Source organism: Euprymna scolopes, chromosome 32 (genome assembly GCF_053919585.1).
Source record: "Euprymna scolopes isolate OS-2025 chromosome 32, ASM5391958v1, whole genome shotgun sequence".
Taxonomy (NCBI): Eukaryota; Metazoa; Mollusca; class Cephalopoda; order Sepiida; family Sepiolidae; genus Euprymna; species Euprymna scolopes.
Window position 1 is genome coordinate 99,964,330 of NC_136513.1, and position 16,132 is coordinate 99,980,461.

At 33.9% G+C, this 16,132-nt stretch overlaps 1 protein-coding gene across 1 annotated transcript; it reads right to left on the reverse strand.

The window, feature by feature from the left end:
• Window positions 1-1,026: 1,026 nt before the first annotated feature.
• Window positions 1,027-13,563, reverse strand: LOC145256543 (metalloproteinase inhibitor 2-like). Its single transcript, XM_080115580.1, has 5 exons — window positions 13,366-13,563; window positions 10,877-10,944; window positions 9,505-9,604; window positions 4,810-4,931; window positions 1,027-1,609 (listed from the first exon to the last, which is right to left on the reverse strand). The coding sequence occupies exons 1-5, from the start codon at window positions 13,478-13,480 to the stop codon at window positions 1,430-1,432; spliced, it is 585 nt and encodes a 194-aa protein (XP_079971706.1). The 5' UTR covers window positions 13,481-13,563; the 3' UTR covers window positions 1,027-1,429.
• Window positions 13,564-16,132: the final 2,569 nt, after the last annotated feature.

Consider the following 16,132-nt stretch of genomic DNA (forward strand, 5'->3'; position numbering starts at 1 on the left):
TTTGTTGATATTTAGCATTTGTTATTCCACCTTTTCTCATGTATGTAAGTTGATTATGGAAAATATAGACATTAAGTAATTGATTATGGATATTTAATTGTAATTTTACATATTTGTTCAGAGGATTTTGCTTTCTTATATGACTACCATCCTGTTCCTGCGGATGTAACTCGACTTTTATTGTTTGTTTTTTTTTTTCGTATAAACTCTTTTGCCCAAATTTATTACAAATCATTTTTTAATATGGGTTTCTAATGGTTGGAAGCACAACGTCAACTTGTCGAGTATGCGGCGCCCACCACATACACACGAGAATGAAAAATTTACTTTAACCACCAATAATGCTTGTTCAAAATTTCGTAAAAATTGCAAGGCTTAGTTATTGAGAAAAATACGAGTAAACAAACAGACGAATGATTTGGGGTAATTTTACCCTATAATTTCCCCTAGGAGAGGGGGCAGCAGAGTTACTCCGGAAAATCCGTTCTGGCAAAAATTTGCTTTCACCATAACTAATGTTTGTGCAAAATTTCTTTTCGTCAATTAATTCGAACGGTATGTAGTCTTTGTTACCTTTTCGGTTAAGTTTCGACTTTTGGTGTAACATGGCAATTTTACTGCTACATAATCCCGATAGAAGTTTATTTGGTAAGTCGCTATTATTTTCGGTGGCATATAGTCTATGAACATGTCATGATATTAAATGAACCTGTCATTGTCTTAAATTTCCGGAGTAGTGGACTAAGAGTGTGCCAATTGTTGATAAACTGATTTATATCGATCGCATATTTCTGAAATAGTAAGTGAAAACCTAATGCCTGTCTGGGTAATCAGTGAAAGTGTACTCTAAATGGCATTTAAGTAAAAGCAATTTTATTTTCAGTTAAGTTTGTGGCAACCTTTATAATGTTCTCGAAAATAAATTCCGTAATAAGTCTTCTTTGGCAGTGATGTGCGTGACATATGTTTGTAGTTCATTAATATTTTTCGCCGTGATGCCATCCGGAAGTAAACACAACAAGGCAATTAGTGGAAACAAAGTATATTGAACAGAAAATCAATACAAGAGATATAAGTAAGTGAAAGAGAACAAATCACAAGAACAGTTACATGAAATCAAATAAGTATGAATTAAAAATAGCCTTATTTAGTACTTGAAATACATACAGCAAATGCATTTATATCTAGCAAAAATGGGTCTATATCATCCTTCCACCGGAAAATGCCAGTACATTGTTATGCTAGTATGTAATATATTGAATATATATATATGTATGTATATATATATATATATATATATATATATAAAGAGAGAGAGATAGTGATTGAAAAAGGCACGTTTAATGCTAGATTATAAATCTATGAAACGCTTTGCGTTACAAATAAGTTTTATTTTTCAATTAGTTTACACCAACCGAGTAAAAGGTTGCTACACAGGAATATGTAATGCAGGTAGATCTGGGTATTCAAAATACATTCCACCTGTGCTATATGCACATTTTGTAAAATTTTCTCCTCCGAACCAAACGCATCTGTTTTTATTGCGCATCATTACACCTTTTTCCCATTTGCAGTAACTCGCGTGATCATTATAGTTGCCGATTTCCTCCTGCCATAAAAAAGAATATTTATAAAATTAGTTAAACTATTTCGTTTTACTACTGAATTCAGTTTAATAAGGCTTTCCTTTAATTTGAAACTAAATACATGCATTCCATTTTAAGTCTATGGTGTTACTGATAATGGTAAACAGTTTTAAAGTGTAACAGGGCCGCTGCAAATGACCAAGCCGGCTGTGTGATGTGATAGCAGAAATAAAAAAAACACACCTGTTCCACGGGATGATGATGCAAGAGGTATTCGAGCCGTACAGGGTTCGAGACGAATAGGATACACGATAAATAGACGTGTTACTCACGTGAGCCTAGTGCGACAGGAAAAGATGTGTCCTAAACATGGCCGTGTACGACACAAAAGAATCTTGTTAAACACAATGAAGTAAAAGAGGCTTTTGAACAAGAAGTAAATAAATATCTGTTTCAACTAAGAAAATAGTCGAATTCTTTCCTTGCCTTTGTTTTCTATCGACTGTCTGCAGACAACGTGTGGGTCCTAAGTTTTGACATGTAACGGTACCGTAACTTAAAGGAGAACAGCGGGTAGAAAGTTGCTTGTACACAGTACATTTACATTTATGAATAATGTTAACTATTAACATTATTGGAGAGCCACAAGTATCTAGATTATATAGATTCTTGATAAACTCTGTGGATATCTTAAAGTTAAGTGAAACAACAGTACACTCCTTAATTCTTTCTAAATACCTTAACATGGCAGGATACCTCCCCCACTGCGATAATAACTCAGATATATGCACGGGCTTGGATTCTATATTCGTAGCCCCCTCTAATAAACTAGAAAGCAACGTTTTAAATAGGAGTATCAGGTTATTAAGTGCTTTCATCACTTAAATCCAAGCTCCAAGGCAATGAGATATTACTCAAGATGACAAATACTTCAAAAGTGCTGACTGGGAAGCTATCAGAGACAACATCAGAGATTCACCATAGGAAATATGGCAAAAAAACTACCAGCGACCTTCTAAAATTAATCTCCCCCGCACAAATGTATAAACGCATCCCTCGACGCTGAAACCTCACCCATTAACACCATTATAAAAGACACAATAAAAATAATCCTTAATCAAGTATACAACCACAACACGATACTCCCTCCAGCCATAAAACCACAAACCCTGAAAAAAATTACAAGGAAAATGCACTACGAAAATTCCCTTCACTGACTCTAATGGGAAAACATACGTCCAGATAGATCGCGTCTCAATGGGATACCTTGTAGCCCCTACATTCGCACAATACTACATGATCCACCTCGAAAACAAAATCCTCTCAGATCCAAAAAAATAAGCCCACTATCTTCGCTAGATATATCGACGACACATTCATCGCAGCCGAATCTGTTACAAATATTAAAAATCTCCAACTATCTTCAAATGTACACATGAAAGAAACATTTTAGATTCTAGCAACCTTACTAAATACATGACCTCAACGTACAAAAAACTACCAATAATCATGCAATACACTTAAATTACCAAAGCGAATGCCTAGAAAAATATAAAACTGCCTTCATGAAAATTTTGATTAACCGCTCATACTATATTACCCAACAAATATTTTACGAAGAACTAACAAACATTAACAAACCCTAATAAACAATAATGTTCCCAATAAAATTGTCGATAAGCACATAAAGCTCTATTTAAACCCAATTCACAATAAAAACAAACCATATCCTAATATAAACGACACCATCAAAATATACTATAAAAACCAATTACACATTAACTACAAAACAGATGAAAAAAATAACAAACCTACTTAAAAGATACACCAGGCCCACCGACCAGAACAAAAAGATTAAACTAATATTATTTTATACTAAATTTAAATCCTTCAATTTGATAATTAAAAACAATAATAATACTAATAATGCACTAACCCAAACTAATGTAGTGTATGACTTTATTTGCCGCTTCGACGAATGTTTTCGACTTACTCTAAAAACTCATACATCGCATACATACCACACAAAACAACATTCTCCCGATGACTAACATTATTTAGCTTAAAATAGCGCCATAAAGCAACAGCTTACATTCAATTATAAAAACGTTCCGCCAGCCGACATTAGATATATCTTAATTAACAATACTAAAATTCGATACCTTAACAATTGCACCGCAAAATAACGTTGACATACCGGTGCCCACTGGATCACCAGAGTTAAGTAACGTTGAACCTAGTCAGTAATAAATGCGTGACCATTTAAGACTTCCAAGTTCTGTATGTGCCCTCTGCTTATCTCGACATTGTTTCCTGTCATCCTGGACTTCCCCTTGCCAATGGACTCAAAACAGTGTCGATTCTGGAGAGGTATATTGTGTAACCCTTGCCTCGCAATTACAAGAACAGCTGCCCCTACATCGAGACTGAGACATCGATACGAAGACTAAAATTACTAGAAGCCATATTAATTTTTTTTAACTACATCCCCTTATTAACCGGATCTCATTTAATACCGGGACAAATATACTAACTGCATTCAATAATTACAACAAATAAATAAAATATAAAATGAGAAAATCAGAATAAAAATAATATAATTCGCCCCAACCTATCCTTCACTCACCTTAATAACCCATAAAAGTCTAACTGTGAGTACACTTAGTCTCAATAAAAAAGAGACAAAAAAAATCGGAAAGAAAGCGTTTGAGAAAATATGGCCGAACAACAACTTTTGAACGCCATAATATACAATATGCCAGCCGAAATAAAAAAGACTGTTCATTCGTGTTCAGTCAGACGTGATTGAATAACTTATTTTGTACTCCTTTTGTGATGATAACAGTTTATTAGTTAATGGAGATACATTAAATATTAGTTTTCTTTTATATTATTGTTTTATATAAGACAATATTTTAAACAAATTTGTATTTTATGCTCAATCTTAATTAAATATAAAATGTTTATATTGTTAAATCAAACTTATCATATACCTAACATTGTAAATAATATAAATGTATATATGTTTTTGTGTGTATATATTTATGTGTATGTTTCTGTTTATTACGTGTAAAAAACCTGCATCTGACTTTGAATAGATATTTCTACGTTTTCACGTTTAACTTGATATTTTAGTCTTCTAGAATGTCTATTTCAATGATTAAATTTGTATTCATGTTCGTGACAATAGATATAAAGCCACTTTATATAAAGAGATACTTACAACACAATTGCAGCCCAGCTTGTAATAATGACGCAGAGCCTTTATCTGGAATGCCGATAAATATCGCTTTGGTATAATTCCTTTGCACAGTTTAGCCTTGATATATCCATTTACATTTGGACCTGAAAAAAACATACAATATTAGAAATCATTTAAAGACGCGATTTATTTTTAACAGAATAGTGCACGTTTTATTTCATTCCCTCTTTTTCTCAGAATGTTCAATACTTGAAAATAATATTGGAGCTTCAATGTGGATCCTGTTTACTAAACTTTACTTTGCTACTTGCGAGAAATATGACTGTTACATCCAGTTGGTTACAACATAAAATTTTCATTACATCTGTAAGGTATCCGTTAAGTCACAAATGGACATACCAATTAAGAAAATAAAAAAATAAATCCAGGTGGGCATTTTTCTGTCATATGCTCACACCGACTAATCAAATTTATATGAGCTATTTAGAGACAACTCTTTGATGAACATGGCTGAGTGGAGGTTAAGTGGTCAAATATTTGGGCCAATTAATGAGAATGGGGCCTAGTTTAATGGCGAGACAAGTTAAAGATAGTGGGGAAGCTTCAGAGGATTGAGGATGTAGTTAACTTGCTATAACAATACTTAGAAAGAGGAAGCCGTCAAAATATAGCAGAGGGACCCTTTGAGGCATTTATACGGCAAGGAAGTGAGATGCAGAAAGAGACGACAGCTGAAGTCATAGAGCAAAGGGTTCCCATTTTGCGGAGAGCTATTATGTTGGATTGTCTGGTGGGTTGTGTTGACATGGTGTAAGGTATGGAGGCAATCAACAATGAGGAAAGCCAAGTGATTTTTTAATGCCTCGGTACGATAGGGATGGGAGGAGTAGAAAATGGAGTGAACATCAAAGCAAAATTGCACAGTTAAATAGTGAGAGGTGTACAGTGGAGTGGCAAAACTACGAAATGAAATGGATTGGTAGAGAGGAGAGACGAGAAAAGAATTCGAGAAAGAAGTGGATAGAAGAGGGAATCCTGAAGTTTTGTTCAGGGGAGGAAAGAGGAAGGTTGCCACTTATGATAGTTGTTCAGCCTACCAAGAACGATGTTAGACACGTACTAGACTTCGAGCAGCTAAACAAACACTTAGCCTACAATACTGGAGAGAGAATCAATATGCGGAGCGGTCATGAGGAAATGGAGGAGGGTGGAGTTGGTCACTAAGATCATGGACCTGATGTCGGCCTATTTGTGGATTTACGTGGGAAAAAGCCTTGGCAGTAACAACTGGTTAAGTACAAGGGACAGCTATATTGTCTGACGAGGATCGGCTTTGGGCTAAGTTCAGCTTCGACAATCATGAATGTTGCCTTGAAGATAGTATTGAAGAAGGATTGTAAAGTTGACATATATTGATAACATTCTTATGGCGCAGGCCGAGGTGAAAGCAGAGAAGGTGAGGGATCATATTGAGGAATATGGATTAAGTGCTAAATCAGCAGAGTTACTAGACAGAGGATCAGCTTTAGGATTGAAATTGTGGCAGGATGGAAAAGGAAACCTTGTCCTCAAGCGGGGAAATAAAGTTACTGAAGTTAGGATAGAATTGACAAAGCGATAAAATGTTGCTGAAAAATAACTACTCCTATATAAATATTGCTGAACTGGGTGGCACTATTAAAGGGATCAATCCGGCCCTGAAGTGGAGACTGAAAATAATTGAGATCAAGACTGATTCAGCAACAGTAGTATCGCGGATCAAGTCGGCAGTGACTCGTGATAGGAGAAGTAAGACGAAACTTTCTGCTGAAAAGTTGATCAAGCGAAGTCTTGAAGCGCTTGTGGATATATGATAAAGGAGTTCAAATTAAAAGTGTCTGTCATGCTGGTTCTATCATAAAAGAAAAAAGCGGATATATTGACCTAAGTAAAGAATGCATCGTTGTAGGACACAGGAGTGTGTCTTCGATATAGTGTGCAACAGATGAGGTTAAAGAATTGCATAATATGCACCACTTTGGTCGGGACCGGACATTGTTCCTGGCAACACAAATTAACCTAGAAATTTTCAAGGAAGAAATCAAAGAAGGTTGTTGAAAATGACAGGCAATGCCAGTCAGTTGACCCGACTCCGTCCAGACATTAGGCAGGAAAACTACATGTGACAGAGGAATTGAAACAGTTGGACGAAAACTGTATCTATCGAGGATTGACTGTGGACCATGGTGATTTGCTATCTGAGGAGAGATTAAGTCGGAAACTCTGTGGAAGATCATTGTCGAGGGCGTATTTTGGAGAGAGGGCCAGTTGCAGAGTTGTTAATGGGCAATGGTTCTGCTTTTCAATGAGGTATGACAAGTAGGATGGTCGGCAATTTTTTAGGGCAGAATATCGACCAAGTGGCAAGAGAATAGTGGAAAGGCATCCTGGCACCATCAAGGCTGCTGCAGAGAAAAGATACATCTCAGCCATGGAGCAGTATTCTGGTACAACATGTCGCCAAAGACCGGAAAAAATGAAACAGCATAAGTCATCTTTACTTATGAGTGGTGACATCCTTACAACAAAACTGAAAATGAGGATGTGTGGGTAACCGTCTCAATGCGAAGTGTACCACTCGCTGGGGAAGAGGAGGAGTAATGAGAACGCAGTCAAAGAATAATGTAATTGTACCTAGTTACTATGCCTCCCCACGGGACAGAGCTAGACACCAGGGTCGTTTTTTAACGTGGAGAAAAGGTACAAAAATAAAAATTGTCTCCGTTCCTGAAATATGTAAAACCTGGGTCGTGTTTCCCCGACTGTGGACAATTATGATTATGAGGAGGAAAAGATCGAGATCTGGGCTTACATTCGGGTGTGCATGACTGTAACGTAGCTGAGAATGTCATTCCCATAGTAGAAGTCGTCCAAGAGTAAGAGGATAAGGCCTGATTGGATTCAATGCGACTGAGTTATTTTATTCGTCTACTAGATTAGGGGTTGTATATGCAAACAAAATGAAGGGCTTTCTGTGTTGTTCCATGTATATATGCAAACATGGCACTATAGGGATTATTTAAAGTGTAACGCATTTGTCATTCCATTAAAGTTCTTGTAGAAAAAACACAATGATGAATCAGTGCCACGATATGCAATTATCGAGATCAATGTGGTATATATTAAATTAAAAGACTAATTGTTTTAATATTGTATTTGTTTGGTTGTGTTTGAGTTTACGGCATTTCAACAGCTAATCCTCGTATTTGTATTGTTTCTTTGTTTTAACGAAATATGAACAAATAAGTCTTGTGTTTATTTAGTGTGGTTGTGCCTAAGGAATATTAACAATTAAGTCTTGTATTCGTTTGAACTGGTTATGTTTACGTAATATCAATAATAAAGTATTCCTCTCGTTTAGCTTGGTTATGGAAACAAAATATCAACTACAAAGTATTATCTTTCTTTGTATTGGTTGTGTTAACGGAATATCAACAACAAATCTTTTATTTAGTTTATTTGTGTTAAAGGCATATAAACAACTAAATCTTGTATTTGTTTGGTTTGTTTGTGTAAAATGCAAATCACATAAAAAGTCCTGTATTTAGTGTGCTTGAGTAAACTGTATGTAAACAACTAAGTCATGTATTTATTTGCTCTGTTTGTGTCAACGGGATCTCAACAAAAATGTCCTGTATTAGTTTGTTAATTTTTATTAACGAAATATCAACAACTAAGTCTTGTTTTGTTTGTTTTTGTTTACTACTATATCTAATATTTGATTGCGTTAACATGATAAGCAACAATATTTGAGCTCGTTTGGTTATTTTTATTAATGAAATATTGTGAGAATTTTAAATTGGTTGACTTGCCGAGGGCAGGTCGGTGGGGAAGAAAGGAGTGCTGGTAGCTCTGACCAACACGGCCGATGGTCCCTTAATCAAAGAACCTGAGTGCCTATTCCTTACAAGTTAAATAGACATTTCAGTCACGCGTGAATCTCGTTGACTGAGAGTTGGAGTAGATAAAAAGGGGTGGCCGCTCTATTGTTTTTGTAGTTGTTGCTGTCTTTTAGACAAATTACACTTCGACCGTCGTTGCCCATTTGTTACTTTTACAAGGAAAGACTGCTTGTAAGCAACGTCGACATTTCGTTGCAAGACTAAAACCGTGTTTTCTTCCCCTCCCCCCCCCTACTCGTCCGTATGCTAATTCCGACAATATCAACAACTAAACGAGATAAGCAACAACATTCGAACAGTACTCGTTTGGTTAGGTTGTGTTAATGGATTATCAACCACTCTGACGTGTATTGGTTTGGATTGTGTGTGTAAACTGAATATCAACAAATATGTATTGTATTTGTTAGGTTTAGTTGTCTAAATAGATTATAAACCACTATGTCCTGTAATTGTTTTGTTTGTTAGTGTTAATATATATAAACGTATTGCATTATGTAAATAATTCCTGATCAACTGATTAACATATGGAAGGTTAACTGTGAGGTGAACAAGCGTTAAACAACCTCGCAATTAATTTTCAGTGACCACTTGCATCTTCGTGGTATTTTACTTTTCTGCTAACAAATTTAAAATAAACAATCGAATAATAGTTTACATGGAATAGGGATTAAAATAATAAAATATTTTTCTATAGCTTGAGTACGATGTCATATAAGTTCCTGATTATTTTATGTTGTTTCGATAATAAATTCTCATTTAAGTGGTTTTTATTTACCAAAGATGATGAAATCAGATGTATCCATATGGTTCAAATGTGAATAAGTGTCAAGTTTTATGGTCAGTTGAGTCCCGTATTTCAACCTCTTCGAGTCGCCCTGAAACAGAAGAAATGTCATCTCATAAAATGTAGAAAGTAAATTATCGATCGTATCTCGTCTAATGAGAAATTGATGCAAAGATTAAATAAAAACTTTAAAATGCCCAACTTTTCGCACTGAAATGAACGCTGACTGCTGTACATGTGTATTTTACAATGTTTAATTTAAACTAGATACTTTAAATACTAGGGCTACTTGTCTGGGACGCCATGAAAGTGATCATGAAAGTTAACACTATCCAGTTGTGGATGACGGAATGGGAGAATGCTACCCTCGTGAAATACATAAATTGTTTTGTTCAAAAGTCCTTGAAGATGCCGGAGTTCGACAGAAACATTCCCGAGTTTAACAAGATACACCTGAAGAAAGTCCGAGGTTACATAGCGTACTTGCTTGAAACCCCATCTTATGTAAAAGACTCCTGCGCATATACTCAGATGATAAGTAGTTCCCAGGAAATTGAAATGATGAATGACTATGGTGATCACTCGGTTGGTTACAAGTCACGGCAAAAGCATCGGAAATCAAACAGATACAGAATTTAGATCGTACCATCAAACAAAGCAACATTTCAATTGATGCCAGATGAGGATCAGAGCGTTGATGATGTAAAGATAGGAGTTTGGTTTTAGATGCATTAAAGGTAACCTGCCACGACTTCCTCCACTGAACCACTCGTTCGAGATCAGAGAAGAAAGAATCAGAGAGAGCTTTGTCATTTACAGCCTTTGATATGTTGCTGTAGATGGTCGTGTCATCAGCATAGTTGCCAACAGTGGGAAAATACAAGCCGACGTGTCTATTCATCAGGAATTTCCGGAATTGGACTTCTCGTTTCTATGTTTCCCAGACTTGCAAGCCAAGGACTCCGGCCCTATCTCTCAGTCACACTGAATCCTTTAAAACCAAACCATAGTCTAAAAAACATGCTGTTGTGACGCAGGAACTACACATTCATTAATGAAAATATCATCAACATATGCTGATGTGGCGCTTTTAATCGCCTGATCCTGAGAGACGATAGCGTCTATAACAGACGTCATAATAAGTGGCGCCACAATCAGCCCAAATCCTAACCATGTAAGACAGAAGCGCTGGCTCTGAAAATAACTCGTCAACATGGATTTGCAGATATGCATTTCGCAGATCCATACTCAACACATTGACTTCTTATATAATAGCTTCAAACGGATTTTTACTCAATTTTTCCATGTTTATAGCTTATATTCGTGGTTATTTTCAAATTGAATGATGACAAAATATACCCACCTTGAATAACTCTTGGGGTTCCATCAGTATACCTCGATTACTTAATTTGTAGTACCTCGCTCCAATAACTGCAAATAATACACGATTTTTCACATTTAAAACGTAAAGAAGGATATTCATTAATTGTTTAATTATTTATATTTTCTTTAACTTTGAATCTTCGCTCTAAATTTTGCCAGATATTTAAACTTCCAAATTTGAACTACTGATAAATCGTCAGAATCAGACTAAAAACTGACTGTGATTATCATCTCATAAAAAGAAAACTCACCAAGAAAAAGGAAACCTCCGAAATAGTAGGTTTAACACATAGCTAATCTTGCACCTCTACATAAAAGACTTGGTTGTATCACTCACAATGGAGGATTGTTTTTATTATTTAATGTATAAAGTCATTTGTGCCTTCATTGAATTTGCAACCACCTAGCATTGTGGCAGTTTTGTAAATGTTTATAAGAATTTCCACAAAATATGCACGGATGAATATTTCTCAGGCATGTTTCGTAGGCTACATTTCTCTTTTCTATATGTGTTTGTTTGTCTTACATTTTGACACTTAGTTACATCATTGTAAGAGTTAATTAAATATCTTTACTATATATTTTCCCAGATAAAGATTTGCTACATTTGCTGTTTTCCCCCGAACAACTTGTCTTAATTAAAATGTCACGACACCGTTGAAGATTAACAAATACGTTTCAGTTCTAAATAAATATTGAATTTCGAGCTCAATTCGGCATGACAAACTCACCGCTGTTCATATACAGTCAAATGTACAACGAAACACAGAAATCCTTACTCTCTCTGTCTCTCTGTCTCTCTGTCTCTGTCTCTCTCTCTCTCTCTCTCTCTCTCTCTATATATATATATATAGAGAGAGAGAGAGAGAGAGAGAGATAGAGAGAGATAAATAGATCGATTGATAGATAGATGGAAAGAGAGAGAGATAGAGACAGAGAGAAAGATAGATATGCTTGTACGTGTTATAATTGACAAAAAATGATGCGACTTTAATTCAGTAAAAATACATTGGTATTTGACTATTTCAGAAAGTTTTACAGCAAAATGGATTCCGCTTTCATTTTCAAATATCATATTTTACTTTTAAATATCAAAATATTAACGCACTCAGACATTAAAAAATAAGGGTATATGACTTTTAATTGTAAAGATTTTATAGTTAATGAATTTGCTTTAAAAATGTTTGTTTTTTAGATTACTTAAAGATAAACATAAATAATAATAATAGATTTTCGAGTTTAACAGCCATCTGTTATGTGTGTTACTGTTTTTACATTAAAAAATTAGAGGAAAATCATCAATGACAATTACTTATACCTTCACTTTAAAATCATTAATTTGGACGTCATAACATGATTGAAATGTTAGAATTAATTGAAATATAGTAATGAAAATTGCTCAACATCCTTAGTATAGCAGGACTGTCTACATGGAGCTTCATTTCCTCTATCATTTATGTGTTGACCCGAACAACGCCAACTATCCCTATTAATAGGCTGAAGGGGTAAAAACTCAACTCATTTTAAGTGACACAGACAAGTCACTCACATATATAAGATTTTTATCCAAAATGCAACGCAAATGAACACAACGTAGAAACTATGTACAAATCGAATCGAAGGTAATAGATACACGAAACTTAAAATGAATGAGAAATTATAAAAACGAATAATTAATTAGAAATTACAAAATAATGTGCCAGGTACATAACCTCGAATATTCATGATTAAATATATTAGGAAATTCGTTAAAATATTTTAAGATAGATAAAGTAGGCTTTAATTACTACTCTCAGAACGAGGAAAAGGGCACTTATACATAAATAAAACGTTGAGCGAGGAAATAGTTGGGTTGATTTATCTTTAAATTTAAAAGAAAGGTATTAGCAATGTCTTAAGAATGAGTCTGATAAGTATCGGAAATCGAAAAATCCGATTAAAGGAGGAAAACCGACTTTTGCCAAAGGCATCTCACAACCGAAATAAATGTGCTGTTTAGAACACAATTGAATTATGATGAACTTTAAATTCATCCATTATTTACAAATAATTTTATAATATCAACAGAATATCCTACAGTTCATTATAGACTAAAAGCAGATAATCCACAAATTTGATTAAAAATGGGCGATTTCACCGATTTTGATGACAATTAAATTATGGGATGATGGGAAATTTATTGATGCTTATTCAATCACTGACAACGTCCAATCTTCTTGCTAATATTTATATATAATTCTCGCTGATAAATAAAGATAAAATCAGGAACAACAGGAATCTTGTAAAAATAACCTCAAAGATGTATGTTCTAGTCAGAATAAACACCTCATACAAATTTTTGAAATTCAAACACATTGTGTATATATATATATATATATATATATATATATATGCGTGTGTGTGTATGTGTGTGTGTGCAGAAAATTTTAAATTAGAGGGAGGTAAATGCATTAGTAAATTTTTACTTACCATATTCATTACTGCAATATAGTTCCTGTAGATGTTTTTCTGGACATCGTGAAAATATCACTCCTATTACCAATAGTTCTAAAATCAGGAATCTGAAAAAGACCTCAGTAAACATAGCGTCATCAATATATTATTTCTGGTTATGATTCGGAAGAATAAGGAAATAACAACCATTTACAGACTAGTGCTACATATATATATATATATATATATATATATATATATATATATATATACATGTGTGAAATATAAACTAATCAACCCATTCTTTAATTTAATGTGATATAAATATTAAAAGGAATCAGACTGAGTAAATCATTAATTTAAAAATTCATGACACGATTTTTGCTGACGTTTGAATTTCAATAATTGATTGATATTGGCAGAGTTTACCACCTGTCTCTACTCCGTCTTTTATCTTAAAAAAGAATAAACAAAATAGAAATGAAAATAAACAGATTGTATGAAAGATATACTTTTTATCCTGAAAATCAATAAAGAAAGTACGAAAATAACGGGAAGTGTAATTGTCCTGTTTAAAATATTAAGAGAAAGGGTTTGTGAATGTATATTCGCAGAGGAAATAGACACCGACGGTTGACAATAAATCTACGATTAGGAAAAGCGTAAAAACGTTTTTTTTAGAAATTATCTTAATTTGTTCAATCTTGAAAGCGTAGCATTCGCTTTTATTTTTTAGTACAACACGAAATATACTCAAGTATATAAATAAAAAGTCATGACAATGTGGAATGTAGAGCTCGTCATGGAAAACTTAGTGAACTGCTATGTTTTAATCTCCTTATTTTAATGAGTCAATCACCTCAAGAACTAAATAAAACAAATAAAATCCTTCACACCAAACAGTTGCTTCCTAAAAATATCTCACATCAACGACAAGATTACAACAGCAAAAGAGAATACCTAAATATGCAAGTGGCTCATTCCGGTCGATCTTTGAGGCAAGAGCACAAAATCAACTTCGATGCACACTGACTGTCCTATGACCACTTCAAATATTTGTCACCGCACTAATACAGTTTAAAAATTAGCATGTACTACCTGCTACAACTTCTACGTAAGCATGGTATCCCTTACAGACCAGTATTACCAAGAAGACACAAACTCAGGCTCCATCCTCTTTTAAACGACACATTAGAAATCTCCGCATAAAAAGGCTGTACTAATTTTAATTTCCAAGTTAAGTCCCGAACTCAATAACTGATCGGAACGAGGCTCGCCATTCTTAATATTAATTACACCATTCTTCATAATAATTACACCAGTTTTACGTTAGAACACAGTAACATATTTAAATATTTTGACCATGCCCAGTAACTATACAATACTATTCATCTTATCTAATAAATAATAATAGAGTAATAACGAAATCTCAATTAAATAAATCTCCATTGAATAAAATAAAACATATTTAGATTTAATTACACAATTTTTAATTTAGAACACAGTAACATATTTAGATCTTTTGATCATGCCCAGTAACTATACATCCCCTAATAAATATTAATACAGTAATAACGAAATCTCAATAGAATAAAATAAAAGAATATATCTAAAGACATAAAATACGATTGAAATTATAAATCATTCCAGACAGACAAAGAAGATAACTAATAAATATAATTATAATAAATATATTTGTTTGCTTGAAGGTGTATACGTGTGAAAATGGATAAATGCTTTTAGCATAAATAGACGCTTATTAATTATTATTTTTATTGTTTATTTATTTAAATCCCTTATAATAAAAATAGGCTAATAAATAAAATAAAGAAAAATGATGTGATATCTAAACCAACGACCACATTTCTACATAAGGGTAATATTATAAAATGGAGAAACAAATAAATCAGTGAAAAATACGCTATACCCAAACAATAGACAAATAAGTCAATTGATAAATTGAGAAAATATTTAAACTTGGATTTTGGGTGTAACACCAAAGAAAGGCAGCGTCAGACCATTAGGGTCGATGTGACGCTTTTATTTAACGTTAGTATTTTATCCCGGGCAATATCGGGTAATCGAAAGATAGATGTTAAGATTTTATTCCGGGCAACACCGGTTAACTAAAAGATAAATGTTAATATCTTGTGCCGGGCACTACCAGAGAACCTTGCTGGCTTCAATTCTGCCAAAGTATTTTTTCTATTTTCTTTAAAGCGAAACAAAAAGAAATGATCTAGTCAAAATGGACAGAATGATAATTTCAAAAACAAACGTTTTGTTTTCAAGTCGAGCGATGGTGACAAATTCCGATACAGTCATATCCAGTGCAAAAAAGGGAAATATTTTTTCCCTTTGATAAAACTGAGGATAAGAGAAATGAATCCAAAATATTAATTGAACCCGAGGTCGATTTCGGTACAACGATGGTGACAAATTCAATGACATAATTCATGTGTCAGCTAGAAACAACAAAAAGGTAGATTATGTTTTTGCTTTGAACTAAAAAACTGCCTTTGTTGGCGTCACAAAATATATTTGTGACAAGATCAAAACAAAGATAAATAATTTCTTTGGAGTTAAAATTTCACACACGCATTTGTCGGCTTCAAATAATGTTTTTTCGAATTAAATATTAAATGATTTGGTGTGACTCTGATAAAACCATTTGAACCCAAAATGACCTTCCTAGTGTTTTCATTCTCAAGCCGAATCGCAGTTTTGAAATTTAGATCAAGAGATTTTTTTTTGCCACCGACAATTTTCAATAACATATTTTGTCGAGATGTTAACAGAACAA

Excerpts from the sequence above, each read along its gene's own strand:
- LOC145256543 (XM_080115580.1), bottom strand. The coding sequence starts at position 13,480 with ATGTTTACTGAGGTCTTTTTCAGATTCCTGATTTTAGAACTATTGGTA. Across the intron at positions 10,945-13,365 it reads ATATTGCAGTAATGAATATG|TTATTGGAGCGAGGTACTAC; the intron begins GTAAGTAAAAAT and ends TATTATTTGCAG. Across the intron at positions 9,605-10,876 it reads AACCCCAAGAGTTATTCAAG|GGCGACTCGAAGAGGTTGAA; the intron begins GTGGGTATATTT and ends CTTCTGTTTCAG.